General features: G+C 34.8%; 2 protein-coding genes across 2 annotated transcripts; both read left to right on the forward strand.

Annotated features, from left to right (window-relative positions):
* The first annotated feature begins 433 nt into the window (after window positions 1–433).
* Glg1 (Golgi apparatus protein 1) lies at window positions 434–6576 on the forward strand. Its single transcript, XM_088185011.1, has 7 exons — window positions 434–1194; window positions 3528–5221; window positions 5295–5442; window positions 5558–5784; window positions 5853–6036; window positions 6114–6220; window positions 6304–6576. The coding sequence occupies exons 1-7, from the start codon at window positions 486–488 to the stop codon at window positions 6466–6468; spliced, it is 3234 nt and encodes a 1077-aa protein (XP_088041137.1). The 5' UTR covers window positions 434–485; the 3' UTR covers window positions 6469–6576.
* Window positions 6577–9428: 2852 nt separating this feature from the next.
* Window positions 9429–15321, forward strand: LOC148236225 (carboxy-terminal domain RNA polymerase II polypeptide A small phosphatase 1-like). The gene is made up of 4 exons (XM_088185034.1): window positions 9429–9607; window positions 14166–14449; window positions 14521–14856; window positions 15016–15321. Exons 1-4 carry the CDS (start codon window positions 9439–9441, stop codon window positions 15181–15183), a joined length of 957 nt encoding a protein of 318 aa, XP_088041160.1. The 5' UTR covers window positions 9429–9438; the 3' UTR covers window positions 15184–15321.
* The last annotated feature ends 1066 nt before the right edge of the window (window positions 15322–16387 follow it).

Genomic DNA, 16387 nt, shown 5'->3' on the forward strand with positions numbered 1-16387 from the left:
CGATTTCAATTCTGACCAATTAATAAAAATTATGACAATCTTATATTTATTTTGACCACTTAATATTTATTCTGACCGCTAGTATTCTGACCGATGTATTCTGACCATTTAATATAAATTCTGATTCATGCAATATAAATTCTGACCCGAAAAATACGAGCCATAATATAAATGATAAAACATACAACACTACAGCTCTGTAACAAATAAAGGCAAGAGTCTTCACAAATAATTTGCCTCTATTTCTGTCGTTCAATTACAGTTGTTTTTTCTAAATCTACCGACAGGAGGCGTATGAAATACTTTCATAAATTATTAGCTGTATAAATATTTTAAATGAAATTAAATGTGTAAATTATATTTAATTAAATCTGTAATTCTGTAAAATTTTGCGAGAAACGATATAATGTTGCCATAGGAGTAAAACGTTATTATTGGCTACACCGTCGCCCGTCCGTCTATTTGACGTTCGACCGGCGTTCGAGATGTGGTGGCGTTGGGCCGCGCTTTTGTGCCTCGCGGCCCCCGCGTCTCCCGATCAGCTCCACGCCGACGAGTGCAAAGCGCTCGCCTGCGACGGGAACGCCGGCAACGGCGATGGCCTCTCGCTGGTGCTATGTCTGCACGACCTACCGGCCGAGACTCTGTCCCGGCTGCCGGCCTCCTGCGAGAAAGCCGCTTGGACGAAGATCGGCGAGCTGGCCGAGGGGTCCGCGATGCGACGGGCAGCCGCGCCCCACTGCGCCTCCGAGACCGTCCTCGAGGCTTGCGAGAACAGAGGCGACGAGTACCTCGGCTGTCTCCTGGACTCCAAAGCCGACGTTCGCGGTTCCGCCTGTCGCGCCTTCGTGCAGAAGTTGGAGTGGCTGGCTTTCGGCGACTTCAGACTGGTCGCGCCGTTCGTCAAGCACTGCCAGAACAACGTGGAGAGCTTCTCGTGCGGCAGGCTGAGCAAAGATCGCGGCGCGCCCTTCGGCCAAGGCGAGACCCTGGCCTGCCTGCAGGAGCGCATCGAAGAGCTCGACGCCGCGTGCAAGAGGGAAATATTACATCTGTCCGAATTGCAAGCCGACGATGCCAAACTCGACAGACAGCTGTACGCCGCCTGCGCCGAGGATCGGGCCAGATTTTGTCCCGACTCTTCGGGTTCGGGATCCGCGTACAAATGCCTCATGCTGCACAAATCAGATAGATGTGAGAATTTTATTATGAGATCCCACTAATTTATTCTCAATACAATATCAATTCCACTATTTTATAGTTTCTTCAACATGTAAATAAGCATTTCAACAAAATCTCCAATCATCTTTTATTCAAATGCAGCCTTTTTAGATACAATAGATTAAAATAGTTGAATAAAATCAATCAAACAGATTTTTTTTCTGTGAATAAATCCCATATATTATCTAGTACAATCAAATTTTAATCGCATACTAATAAAATTTAAATGTTTTAAACACTACAGCGTATTTAATGAGCAGCGGTCAATTCGCTATTTTTTGGTGAAAAACAAAGACAAACGTATGTCTAATTGCCAATGAATTCTAATTGGATTCTAATCGGAACAACAATTTATTTTTCATCCGGTTTGTGACCACTGCTTTACGGTCAATTACTTGTTGATATTCGCACGACATAACACAGATTTTTTCAACTACATAAAATGAAAAATGCCCACTCGAAATGTGTACGTAAATTTAAAAACAAAACTTTTTAGATTAAGAACCGTAGATAACAATTCACACGTCTGGACTTTGAGTTTCCAAAATCCATTGATAATTTAACAGATTTTACAACGAATTTTACTAATTTAACAATTCCAGGTAAAATGGTTGCGAATTACCAACTTTTTTTACCGTAATATAATAATGTAAGTATCACTAAGTAACTTACGAAATATAATACTGGAATTTTTATCATTCAAAAAGGCTTCAGAAAATTCAAATCATATTGGACATGACATACATGCCTTTGGACTTTAAGGGTTAATGTCCAAAATATATATATATATATATATTCTCAACATATACAAATATCTACAGTTTTTATGTAATAGTGCTCGCATGCAATCAGCCCATAGATTAGGTATTAAATAAATAATGTGTAGTTATGTAAATATGTATATATAATATTTTTCATGATCTATTTTAAATTACGCTAATGTATTTTAAATGGCCATTAGCTTTACAATTACAAACGACCCATAAGTCCATCACCAGCCTGCGACACATTCTCGATCTCATCATGATATTCATTTTACTGGTATATTATGAGATAATTTAAAAGCTATGCTAAATAAAAAATTTAAATTCTATTTTTATATTATATGTTTTATGTTACGTATCCTTTTTGTGTTTATCACAAATCTGACACATTTCTTCTAAAATCGTCTAAAACTTCACAAAGTCTTGGACCACGTTCAGTTTTTAGTTTTATTTATCGGGCCGCAAGTAATTAAGAGAATATGGAGCTCTTAACCAATCGATCATGATCAACTATTAAATCACAAGATAAAATCTGATCAATTTCATAGATTATTTTTATCTTATGAAACGTGTACTTTTAACTGTAAAAAACTAAAAATGGCAACATAAAAAAAACAACAAATAAAAATAACCACATTGTGATAAATTTTAGGATTTTTTCTTTAAGCCACTAATTTGACTTAAGAAAATTAGTCGCGAAGTAAAAAAATTTCCACCAATAACAATTAATTTTGCACAAGAAAATTGGCCGCAAAGTAAAAAATCCCTTAATAACCACAAATTTATATTTTGTTGGTTTACTTTTAATCCGGCTACCCCACAGAAAAAATAGGTTTGGAACTTGTGATATAGGGATGTAAAAAATAATTCAATGCAATCTTAACTACTTTTATATCTGTATAAAGGTTTTTGAAAATAATTGCCTGACTTAACAGAAATCGTTTTCAAATATCTTGGGAACTTTCTCCATATCTTCAATAAGTCGTCCACATCAGATTTTCCATTATAAACTAGATGCTCGGCACTCACTGCGTAGTCATGATCTTGCCTTTATTTTTCTAATTGTCAATACTGTGGACAATTTTAATACCCGTACAATTTATGCATGTTTTTCTCCATTGTTAATTATGCGAAGAATATCTATTTTTAATTTAAATGTATGCATTTTATGAAAATGTTTTGACACTAGAAACACCTTTTTTCCTCTTCTATGAGGATTTATTTGGAAAAAAATAAAGTGAACTCGCAGAAAAAAAATAATAATAGACAGCTATTTACTAAATGACAATGCTATCTTGTTAGGGTACCTTCATATAGAGTAGAAATATATGACAATCATATCTACGGTTTGCTTTATTGAGAGATGGTTGTAACCTGGACATTTTTATCAGCAATATATGTCGGTCATTAAAAACCACAATCCACTGTGGTAACTGGTTATTAATAGTCAAATTGATAAAAAAAAATTCACACGAGCACAAAACTCGATTCAACTTCAACTAAATTACAATATTTGTTTGCAATAATATTTTTATATTTCAGCCATGTCGAGGCAGTGCCGAGACCAATTGTCGAGGCGGCAAAAGCTGATCGCTCAAGATTACAAAGTCAGCAGGGGACTGGCCAGAGCGTGCAGAGAGGACATCAGAACGTATCGATGCAGAAGAGGCATTTCAGAAGACAAAGATCTTCGATTGGCTCAAATCTTAGTTTGTCTCGAAGCCGTTTCCAAGAATAGTAGTAAAATATCGTCCGAATGCAGAGCGGAAATGATCGATCACAGAAAAATGTTACTGGAAGACTACCGTCTATCTCCGGAGATAATGCACGACTGCGTGAACGACATAAGCAAATTTTGCAGTCCCATAGAATACGGCGGCAAGACTATACACTGCCTGATGGAACACGCGAGGCAAAAGCGGAAAACGGCCAGACTGGACGTGATCTGTCAGAGGGCTCTCGAGAATTTGATCGAGCTGACGGATGCCGGCGAAGATTGGAGAGTCGATCCTGTTTTGCGGCAGGCCTGCAAACCGGTAGTCGACGCGGCTTGCAAAGAAATATCCGGAGGAGAGGGACGAGTGATGTCCTGTCTGGTGGAAAAGTTGGGAAGCGCATTTATGACCGAAGAATGTGGAGCTGCAGTCGTTCAGATTCAATATTTCGTGGCCAGAGACTTCAAACTGGACCCGCAGCTGTACAGAGCATGCAAGAGAGACGCGACGGCTTATTGTCACGCGAAGAAAAGCTGGGCTAACGAAGACGGACAGATGGATCCGGAGAGAGGACCTCTGATTTTACCTTGCCTATACCGATACGCTTACCAAAACAAACTCGACATTCAATTATCGCCGTTCTGTTTGCAAGAAGTGAGACGGGTCATGAGACAGAGAGCCGTGAGCGTCGATCTTCAACCCGAGATCGAAGAAGCTTGTCTCGACGATCTCGCGCTATTGTGCTATGACAAAACGGCCAAAGGCGAAGAGATATCGTGCTTGCAAACTAAACTAGAAACTCTATCCGAAAAATGTCGATTGGCAGTCTCCAATTTCACGGAAGCTCAAGCCGGTCACGTCGAATTGAACCCCGTCATCATGAAGAACTGCTTCAACGTCATGGAAAAATTCTGTCCCACCGTCTTACGAAACGGCAAAGACGAAGGCGACGTCATGGAATGTTTGATATCGCATAAGAACGATCCGACAGTTCGAACGGAGCTCAAGTGTCGCGCAGCTATCGAACATTTCCAGTTGATATCGCTCAAAAACTATCATTTCACTTTTAAGTTCAAAGAAGCGTGCCGTTCGTACGTCAAGCGGTTTTGTTCTCAAGCCAAAACTAAGAGCGAAGTGATATATTGCTTGAGCGAGACCATTCGAAACGACACCATAGACGGAAACAGACACAGCATTCCGAAAGATTGCCGACAGCAGTTGAGAACGCAGCTATTCCAACAGAAAGAGAACATCGACTACGACCCGAGACTGGCCGCCGCTTGCAAGAACGATCTTAAAACGTTCTGTCCTAAAGTCGAACACGGCGCATCGCAAGCTTTGGAATGTCTGCAAAACATTCGAGGAAAGCTGAGTCTCAATTGCCAAAATGCGCTGTTTTCTGTTAAAAAACAAGAGTTAAACGACAATTCTGTAGATTACAATCTTATCACCACTTGCGGTCCAATGATATCGTTGTTTTGCCGTGACACCGACCCCATTAAAGTATTGGATTGTTTAAAGGTAATATATACACTTATTCGTATTGTGTAATTAGCATTTTTATATAGTAACTAATGCATCGAAACGCTTTTAGATTCACAAAGAAGAAGCCACTTTTGATGACAAATGCAAGACTATTGTCGTCCACAGAATGATCGATCAAAATTCAGACTATAGATTTAATCCTGCATTACAAACATCTTGCAAACTAGATATAAAGAAGTTTTGCTCCAGTATAATCGGTAAATCTTTTTTGAAATAATTAGCATCATCGTTCAGTTAACGAAATTTTAATAAAAATTGCAAATGCAATTAAATAAATAATCATTCGATTACGTATTTTTATTTTCGTTAAAGCAAACGAACCTCAAGATAAAGAACTTCAAGGAAAAGTAATTTCGTGTTTGAAGAACAAGTTCCGTGAATCGAAATTGAGTTCCAATTGTGAACATCAAGTCGCATCCGTGTTGAGGGAACAAGCGCTCAATTATCACTTAGATCCTTTGCTCAGTACGATGTGCCATGTAGAAATTGAAACTATTTGTAAACCGACAGATAGTTCCGACACCACAGCCAACGGAGAAGTAATATATAAAAATATATTTATTTAATAATAATTATGTCAATATATTACTGATCTATTATCTTTTAGGTTGAAGAATGTTTGAAACAAGCATTTTTACATAGAAAGATAGCTTCTGAAGAGTGTCGTACGGAAGTGGCAGCCTTGATCGGCGAATCGAGGGCTGATATCCATGCCGATCCATTGTTACAGCGAGCTTGCTCTCTGGATCTTTTAAAGTGGTGTAATCATTTAGAACAAGGCAACGGAAGACGTAAGATCTATATGATCGATTGCTTCGACTATTGTATTTATGTATGACAAAAAATAATTAGATATGGATTTTTTTAGATATAAAATGTCTACAAATGATTATGACAGATGAAAATAAAGAACTGGAAGTCGATTGCAAGACACAGTTGACTAAACGCATGGAAATGTTTAAAAGCGCAGCAATTGTAAGTATATGTATTATTGATCAGAAGTATTCGAACGCTTCGAATAGAATCTAATGGTAATTATGTTTGTTAACATTTTCCAGATCATGGTGCCGGAGGATTTTCAAGATTTATACGATCAAGTAGTCACGTCGCCTGCCAAAAAGTATTTTTTGATTGTTTTGCTTACGTTCGTCGGAATGACGTTCATAGCCGGCTTATTTTGCGGTAGAATCACACGTAGAGCTAAATACATGAAGCGGAAATAATAACCGTCGCTATCCGTCGAGTGCTCCAAATGATTTTTTATATGAGTATTTTTTTGATACATACAAAATAAATTACGAATTGTGATATTTGTAAATTTATACAAAAGACTCGATTAGTTTCTATGAAATATATATATATATATATAAAACTATTGTATATATAATATGTGTGTGAAAAATATTTTAAATAGATTTGTCCATTTTGATATACATTTTATTCGAAAGTGCAAAATGAATTATGTTAAAAGCGTTTTACAAATTTTCTAAATATCGAATCTGTGATTTTTATTATTTTTAATCACTAGAATAACAGTATCGAAATTCTGTTCCTATAAATATTTTCTCGATCAAAAAATTAACTATTTGTTTATATTGTAATTTAAGTTAATATATTTTTATTAATTTGTTATAATTATATTTTAAATATGATATAAGAACCATTTATTTAGGCGCCAGTAGCCATTTTAATTTATTTATCAACCTGTATTTTAGAGTGTTTTTATACTTTTGTATGTTTTATTGTGTAAATCACAGCCAAATCACTTAAATTACTTTGACCACATCGACTGTTTGTTTTTCTTGTCTTGATAAAAATTTGAAATGTTTACATTAATGCATGAAATGCATTTTAATTGTATAATATATTGACAGTTGAAATTAATAAATTTGTGTGAAATCAACATTTTATTTAATTTAATACAAAATTCTGATACTAAATTGAAAACTGTGACTATTATCTCTACGAATCTATAACTTATACAAAATATACAAAATGTCCGAGCTTGACAAGTTTTGTGAATATTTTCAGGTCATCGAATGAAATCGGAAGTCATTTATCTAATGAACTGTTAAACATACTTTATGCTAACCATACTATAAAAAATTTGAATTACTAGATTAAACAAAACCATAAATGCATAAATTAAAATTGAAATCTGTTGATCAGGCTTCAGTTGCGGCAACGTTGTGTTTATAGTGTTTTAAGAATGGCTGTGGCAATTCTTAATCTCGCCGATTGCTAGGTTCATTAACCCTTTCCCGGTCATGCGCGAGTTAACTCGAAAATTTGTATTTTGTGAATTCTCATCTCAAAAATCTGCATATTTCTCAGGAAAAATATAACTTTTTCTGTTAAAAATTTAATTTGTACGAATATTTTTTACGACTGCATTTTTTTGTACCGCTACATAGGAAAGGGTGGATCCGTGACAGACGTTTTTGAGTTATTTTTAAAAAAGTACTGTGACTGGAAAGTGGTTTAGTGATTCATTTTCTATTTTGCGAAAGAAGAAATTTCTATAATTCGCCAACTGGTGTCTGTTTATGGCAACGTTATAAACAGAAAATGGTGATATGAACTTTAAGCAGGATAAAATAATATAGAGAAAGAACGCTTATGATGAGGAATTAAATGTAGCCGTAAGTGTCACTCATTACAAAAAATTGTATTGTTGGGCGTTTAACAATTTGTGTATGTCAATGCTTTTGAACTGTTTTTGTATGCAGCGGTTGTTGATATATTAGGTTATTAGGTAAAATAAAAAAGAGTAGACTCGAAAATTCTATGAATCCTCAGACTCGCCAAATGCACTTACTGCTGTTTAAAATTTTTTCATCATTGCCCTTTATATCTGGACATAATTTTTTTTTCGGTTTATTCATATTAAAGCGAAAATGAGACTTAATGGAGCCAGTGAAGAGGTTTTTGGAAAACAGGCTGTTCGGCAACTGAAAGCAATTACTATGTCAGCTAACACTGTCAAGCGCAGAATTGAAGACATGGCTAAAGATGTCGAGTTATGAAAATAGTGAAAAGCTCGCCATTTTATTCAATTCAACTTGCAGAATCAACAGATGTAAGTAAAAACCAATTCTACTTTGTGAAGCTTGCATACCTGGCAGATATTTTTTCGCTGTTAAATGAACAAAATATATATTTACAAGTGCAATTTAAAGACTTGTTCACGCAAGTAGAGGTAAAGTGGATGCATTTCAAAAGAAAATAATATTGTGGCAAACGCGGTTGGCTAAAAGAGGTTTGGAAATGTTTTTAAATTTTGATGACTATTTGAAAGAAAGTTTGTAATTACCATTGTTAATTTTTTTTGGTCGTTATTATTTAAAAAAAAAAATCTGTGCAAATATCACATCGCTACTGTTCACAGCTTGGGATTTCTTATGTCAGACAGACACACATATTTTCTGTTTTATTGTAAAAATTCTGCTCTTCTTTGTTTCTTATGAAGAAATGTTGGATTTCTTGTAAATAATCCTTATGAATAGATAGTAAGGCTAGAACATTCAACCGATATTCACCAGTCGATTTAAAAAAAATGTTTTTATATGTTTTATAGTTCGGCACCAACTATAGATACAAGTGGCAAAAATAATTTTAATTATTAAACATTAACTAAAATAATTTTAATTATTTTGTCAGTTCGGAAAATATATCTACTAATTTATTATCCTGTATATATCGGGATAAGGCGTTGATGTTGGGTAAATCACTAAAAGTAAAATTTTCATACATAACATTAAAATTTGGATACCAACTTCTCTTTACTTACCACTGGATAATATCTTTTAATATTTTTTTATGTATTCACTAAGAAAACGTTGTCTATTTTATTTTTTTTAGGATTTACAGTATAAAATTATTTAAATATTTTAAATCTGTTGAATCGGTCACAAATTTCATTAATTTTTTTATCCTACGGCCCCTAATTTGGGAAGCACTGCTATATATAATAGCAAATTTGAATACAATTCATTGGTTTCTCAACTTCGCCTCTATTCAACGAAGCCCTTTTTGATGAACTACAATGAAAAATATTACTCGGTATATTTGAATACGAATGAAATATTTATATAATTAAAAGTTGAAAAAAAATGTCAGGTGGGGTAAAAGGAGTAAACAATAAAGTCGGCCATGGCCGCGAATCGGCGGGTCGCGTTGGTAGTTCCGCATTTATGTCGGGACGGTTGGTAGCGCGAGCGCGCGTGTGGCGCCGCCATCTTGTCGGGCGGCGGGCGGGCGGCGGCCCCATGGAGGCCGGGATCATCGCCCAGGCGCCGAGGCCGGAGGAGCGCCCGCCCGCGGCGCACCTCGGCCGTCAGCCGCAGTCGCAATCGGACAGAGGTGGGTGCGCCGCCCCTTTTTATCGGCTAGCGAGTATAAATAAACGACAAATTGCGCGAACGCCTCGACGCCTAAATCGGTCCTTCTCCCGAGGCGAGAAGCGAAGCTCCCTGTCCGCGTCCGCCCTTTGCGTTCACCACGCGCGACGCCCTCTTATTTACGTAACGAAACTGGAAAAACGGAGGCGGCTCTCCGTGCGTTAATTCCCCGTGACGTCACCGGTTTCGCGTCTCGTGCCGATTCGAAACCGCAAATGTCAAATGTGTTCACGCGCTGTCCTCTGGTGTGTTGCCGTGTTGCTGGCTGAAATCGATTTGACCTTGGAATTTCCCAAATATCGTCAAGCGATAAAAGCTGGTCCTAACGCTCGCTTTATTGACCATGCAAATAACTGATATTTTTTTAAAACGCAACGACGCAATTAACCTTTTATTATACGAATACGATGATGAAGCAACTTGTGCGAGTATCATTTTCAAGTCTTCTATTTTATTTTTTACTTATTCTTACTTTCCAGATTTTGTTTTTCTGCTGCCTAATCAAAATTAATTGTGTTTTTGCTTTTTCTATAATATTCTGCTTTTATTTACAAATGCTTTGAATAAGGTCGATCTAATCATTTTTGTTGAAGCTTATAATTTTTAAATATCATAGAGCTACTTTTAACATATGTACAAATATAAAACGATAAGAGAAAAACCATGTCAAGCTACCATAATGATGCAAAAAATTCAGTAAAATTTGAAACAATATTACTGAAAGTTTTACCAATTTGTCTATATTCAGTTATATTCTTTTATTTCGTCGTTTCAACTTCATCATCTAAAATAATTTAAGAAACCAATATCTGAAAACTTAAACGACCAATCACAGGGCACAAATTTAAGAGCACATTATGATTACACGTTAAACGAGGTTATTGCGCACTGACTCTTGTATATTAAACACTTATTTTATGATTATTTTAAAATGCTGTATATTTTAACACTAATGAAATTTAATATTTATTTTTGTATGGTGTGGAGTTTTAATTCTAGGATTGGAATTTTTTCAAACTATTGCTGTAATTAATAGTAAAGCTAACCGTTTTTTATAATTCTGGGATTATAACATCTACATTTTCACAAGTGAGCCAAAGCTACGTATTTACGGTTATTTTTCTTCCTAACGTCTTCTTCGCGCCATCTTGCACTTATGTGTACTTTTGGCCCAATAACTTCTTCAGAATCACTGATCATCCATGTTTTCTACATATTCGCTAGAAGGTGTTTTTTTCTCTTTCATTCATCTTGTAACAATTGCAGTAAAATCACAAAACAAAATAATTACAATTTTGGAGGCGGTAAAAAAATTCTACAAATGCTTTCTTGCAGCGGCAAAAAATAACTAAAATATCCGATGCTCACTTAAAACTGTGCGGGGCTAGACCAAAAATCCCAATATTGGCTACTTGCATAGCAACTACTTGGTTAGTCGTTTTAAGCAAGTACATCTTAGAAAGGCAAATTTCGCCATCGATATACGTATCAATTTTAGTTTCCTTTTTCCCCTTGTTTTATTACTTATGGCCTTTAAACATATTCATTAATTATTAACCTGGGATTTGCCACCAATACTTGGACCTACGGATACCACCGGTTGGGAGTCACTGAGACACTGTTATTGATAAGATGCCTGAGAAACTGGTATCAAAATATGTGACGATGTATCCACAATTTTCATTGTCAACGGTATCAAAGTTGAACAGTCGTGCGAATATCACCACGTAAATCATCCGTAAATGTTAAAAATAAAGAAATTATTGTAGAGGTCATAAAGTTAAATATTTGTTGTTTTTATGAGTAAACGTATTTCACCATCATTTTATTATAATCTGTATTGTTATTTTAAAAATATGTATATTTGGTGATACTAAACACAAATTTATTTTATATTTAATTGGTATGCGATCCACAATTTGCCGTTTACTGATTTTATCATCGTGAATATAAAAAACAACTCATTACGCAACTGTAGTTTAAATTTGACGCTTAGAGAACGGACAGCTATCCAGAAAACAATCCAATTATAGTTGAAAAAAATCTGTTTTGGCAATACGAATTTTCAAAATTAGCTTTGGGGCAGACTAAAAACGAAGAGAAATTGAAGACTGGTGAAAGTCTCGCCACCTCGCTGCGTTAGGAAAGGTTAAAAAGCTAAACAGTTAGTACCACCCAAATTGACTGATAGTTTAAAACGGAAACGCTTGAAAAAATACATTTTTGAAACGATTTATTACCTGTAATAAAAAGTGGATTCTGTATGATAACAGAAAATGATCCAGACAATAGTTGAATGCAGATCAAGCCTCAGGACACGCACCTATGCTATCATTGCACCAAAAGATGATAATGGTCACTGTTTGATGGACCGCTAAAAGAATGGTTCTTTAGTATTTTTTTAAACCAGGAAAATCAATTACAGCTATTTCATATTGTCGTAAAATTCATTATATGAACGAAAAATTAAAAATAACAGCCAATTTTAATAAACAAATATGGATCAATTATACTGCATGACGTCGCTCGACCATATGCATAACAAATTACCATTAGAAAATTTAATTATCCAAATTATGAAATTTTACAGCATCTCTCTCTAACAGGTTTTCACCTATTCACCACATGGAATTATATTTAAGGAATGCGTAAGTAATTTAGAGGTTCGAAAACTTTATGGAAGCAAAAAATCGAGATTTATTTAAAAAGTAGTATTTTTAATTTGGTTTCTCGATAGAATAAGTCCTTAGAAGTAAGTGGAATTTATTTTGATTAAATAAATTTGCAAATGTTGAAAATATCGCATTTGTAATTTCACTTACAAATTCGGCAATTTGCAACTTAATACAGTGAAATCTCACTATAGCGAAGCTCAGGACCAAAGAAAAATTTCGTTATACTGAAAATTCGTTATATTGAATGTAAGGAAGACATATTTTTATTTTATTTTTAATTACCATATTACTACGGCACCAAAATAACCTCTTACAAGATTGAAAGATCGTTTTTTTGTCTATTTTTAAGGATACTGTAATGAACACAATAAAATTTGTTAAAAAAAATGTTTTATAAAAATATTTTGAGGGTCGGCGAAACACCCTAAATGTCGTTTGTAAACGCATCAGGTACACGCCAAGTGAAGGACGAACTGAATTCTGATAAATATTGCGTCAAGTTGTAATGTCATTCTTAAATTCTGATCAAAATATTTCGTTATACTGAGATCAGTTCATTAAAATGAAAATATTGAATGAAGATTCGTTATACTGGGAATTTTGTTATTTCTGTATTCGTTGCATAGAGATTTCACTGTATATATAATTACTGGTTTTTTTCGCAAACAACTTTCCAAAATCTCTGACTTTTTCCGAAGTATATAGCTATAGGAAGTGGAAAACATTACTAAAAAATATATTTATCTTTATTTTAAAAACTGAATTCTTAACCAAAATTATACAAAGTACAACACAAACATATCAAATTAAAATTTAATTATTAATTAAATTGAAATGCAATGTGTGTGTATGTATACATAATATGTGCAAGCGTAATAAAAATTAAAGTCAAACTAGATGATTCCAACAAAAAATTTTTTTTTAAATCCTTTGAAAGTAACATCTAAATACTATATATCATCCACTGAATTTGGTAGAAACTCACTCAACTATGATTATAAAAAAATGCTGGAAAATGACTTAAGTGTATCATTAATTTTATTTTTCAGTTAGCGAGTAGGTCATTGAGAGTTTCGTCCATATGGTAAATCAAAGTCAATGCTAAAACATGCGAGTTAAATCGTCCATGGGGACAATGGATCACATATTTTTGACGAGTATACTCCTTCATGGGGATTAAGCGGTTTAAAGGACTGGACAATTCGTCTATTAGAATGTCATAAATTACCCACTAAAAACTAAAAAGTATACCCAAAAATCGTGAAGGGTGGATTTATTAAGTATTAAACGAGCTCACAGCATAAACACAGAACAGTGGATTTTGTGTGATTGTGTTGTCGATGGAACCAATTGCAAGCGAACCACTTTAATGGATTTGGAAGTCTACATTGACATAGAATCACATTAGTACCAAAATGGATTTCTTGTCTTTCATTTCGAAATTTTGTAAAATCCTGAGCAACCATGCCTTACTTTTTCTGCAATAACCATTCAAATTATAGTCCAAAATACATGGTTCTCAAAACTGACTTGTTAGAAAATCAAAACAAGTCATAAAATAGGTACAAAGACATAGAACAACTTTTTTATTTAAGGAACACGTCTGATAATCGCTTTTTTACTACTACTATACCAATAGTGAATTAAAATATATTTCAATTTAATCCAATAGTTTTCCCATGAATGTATAAAATGCATTATTCTACTCGAGAACTTTCACTTTTACAAATTGAATTGCATAAAATTAACATTGTTTCATAAAAAGAAAGTATTTTTGAGTTATGTACTTTTAGAGAAATTCAATCTTGAAATTTATAATCTATGTTTTTTTCTTGTATATAACAGTTGCTGTAGCTGAACATAATGATAATGAAGCGACTGCCTGCGTTCTCGGGAACACCAGTAAGAAGTCGAGCGGCAGTGGATTCCTGCGATCGCTCTTATGCTGCTGGGGCGGCGGTGGCGGTCGCGGCAAAGGTCCGCCGGCGGCGGATGGTGCGCCGTCTTCGCCTCTCGTGCTCGCCTCGGATTCGTCCAGATGGCTGTTGCCGCCCGTCAGGCATCAAGACATGCACAAAAAATGTATGGTTATAGACCTAGACGAGACGCTTGTACATAGTTCTTTCAAGGTGAAGCATAAAATTTAATATACGATTCGTCCATACGCGCCCCGTTCTAATTCGAATGGTTATTCTTCCAGCCTATAAACAATGCTGACTTTGTCGTGCCCGTTGAGATAGACGGCATCGTCCATCAGGTGTACGTTCTGAAGCGACCTCACGTGGACGAGTTCCTGCGGCGGGCAGGAGAACTCTACGAATGCGTGCTTTTCACTGCTTCGCTCGCGAAGTACGCTGACCCTGTGGCTGATCTTTTGGACAGGTGGGGCGTGTTCAGAGCTCGACTGTTCAGAGAGAGCTGTGTGCTCCATCACGGCAATTATGTCAAAGATCTGAACAAACTCGGCAGAGATTTGAGGAGGGTCGTCATCGTTGACAACTCACCCGCTTCGTATATATTTCATCCAGACAATGCTGTATGTTAACAATTCTTCTTGCGGTATATACTCATTGAATTAAAACGGAAAACTTCAGTGAGATTGTGACAAATTATAAACATGTTTTAATTCGACGAGTAATACTGTTCTATGAAATGCATAATATACATGAATAATAATGGTTTACTCGTTTGACAGATTCCCGTTGCATCGTGGTTTGACGACATGACTGACTCTGAACTATTGAATCTTATTCCGTTCTTCGAGAAGCTGAGTAAGGTAGACAGTGTTTACACGATGTTGTGCAATTCTAATCGCCCATACAATGGGTCGAACACCCCTACCAGAGGAAGCAGTCCTACGTAGCCTTTCATCTATAATGCATACAATTTATATTGAGTGATATAATAATTTTAGACGAAGAATGTTTTGTATAAGTGCCAATTTTGCCTTGTGGATATATATATATATATATACACTATATATATATATATTGATATATTATACTATTTTACACGGTAGTTAATATACTTTTATCGCTAGACAGTGTAATTTTTACAAAACTGGATCAGTGTAATGAAATTTGTCCATCGTTAGTGCAATGCTTTCACGAATCGTTGTTATTGTAAATATATATATTACAATGTGATAAGCAATATTGTTGATGGTTGGTGTATTGATAATATTTGTTTTTGAATTGAAATCGACGATTTTTAAACTTGTTCGATGCAGCCGACGACTTGTCCATTTACATGTTGATTTTTCTGTATCAGTATTATGTGTGAAAAAATGTTTCATTTGCCATAATCGATCCCTTTGGGAAGAACTCTTATAAATGGTGGAATTAAAGAATATTTTTTTATGGAGAACATCTTTTAGAAAAGTAGCGTCCAAGATCGGCAAAAAACTCAGTGCAATCGGTTCATATTCCTGCATGAACAAACCTTAATCTAACTGTATTTTATAATCCTCGTTTATTATTATATCACATAATTATGTACCTGGCTTTGCACTGCGATCTTATAATTTTATCTTTTTTTGTCAGTATATAAAATATAAAGATATGGCACGTGGAGGCTGCTCATATATACGTATATTTAATTTAATATTGATTATATATATATATATATATATAGTTGGCCATTTTCTTAATGTTTCAATGTATCTTCCCTTTGCTTCATAAATGACGTCTTTGTTATATTATTTTACGTCGATCATTCCATTGTTAACAGAAAATGGTGAGCTATGGCATTTTTAATATTTTAAAAGATGTTTATTAACGTTTATTGAAAGAAATATTATTTTAATATATCGACCAGTTGATTTTTTCCGCAGTTATTTGTGTGCAGATAGTTCTTATTTTAGACGCGAGTGCAAAAAAGCGTTGGTCATATTTATTTGTTATTTATTATATTTAATTGCTGATTTTTTTTAAGCTTTTAATGCCAACTTGTTATTGTTGTAATTTTTTTTGTGTATATTTTTTTAAATCGCTTTATAGAGCAAATTTACTTATTTTTCAATGTTATTTTATTTTGAGAATGCTGATAATTTAACAAAATTGGTAATT

This window comes from Plectrocnemia conspersa, unplaced genomic scaffold, assembly GCF_051122295.1.
Source record: "Plectrocnemia conspersa isolate PC_06_02 unplaced genomic scaffold, ASM5112229v1 ptg000004l, whole genome shotgun sequence".
NCBI classification, from domain to species: Eukaryota; Metazoa; Arthropoda; class Insecta; order Trichoptera; family Polycentropodidae; genus Plectrocnemia; species Plectrocnemia conspersa.

Excerpts from the sequence above, each read along its gene's own strand:
- Glg1 (XM_088185011.1), top strand. The coding sequence starts at position 486 with ATGTGGTGGCGTTGGGCCGCGCTTTTGTGCCTCGCGGCCCCCGCGTCT. Across the intron at positions 1,195-3,527 it reads GCTGCACAAATCAGATAGAT|CCATGTCGAGGCAGTGCCGA; the intron begins GTGAGAATTTTA and ends TTTATATTTCAG. Across the intron at positions 6,221-6,303 it reads TGTTTAAAAGCGCAGCAATT|ATCATGGTGCCGGAGGATTT; the intron begins GTAAGTATATGT and ends AACATTTTCCAG.
- LOC148236225 (XM_088185034.1), top strand. The coding sequence starts at position 9,439 with ATGTCGGGACGGTTGGTAGCGCGAGCGCGCGTGTGGCGCCGCCATCTT. Across the intron at positions 9,608-14,165 it reads GCAGTCGCAATCGGACAGAG|TTGCTGTAGCTGAACATAAT; the intron begins GTGGGTGCGCCG and ends TGTATATAACAG. Across the intron at positions 14,450-14,520 it reads TTGTACATAGTTCTTTCAAG|CCTATAAACAATGCTGACTT; the intron begins GTGAAGCATAAA and ends TTATTCTTCCAG.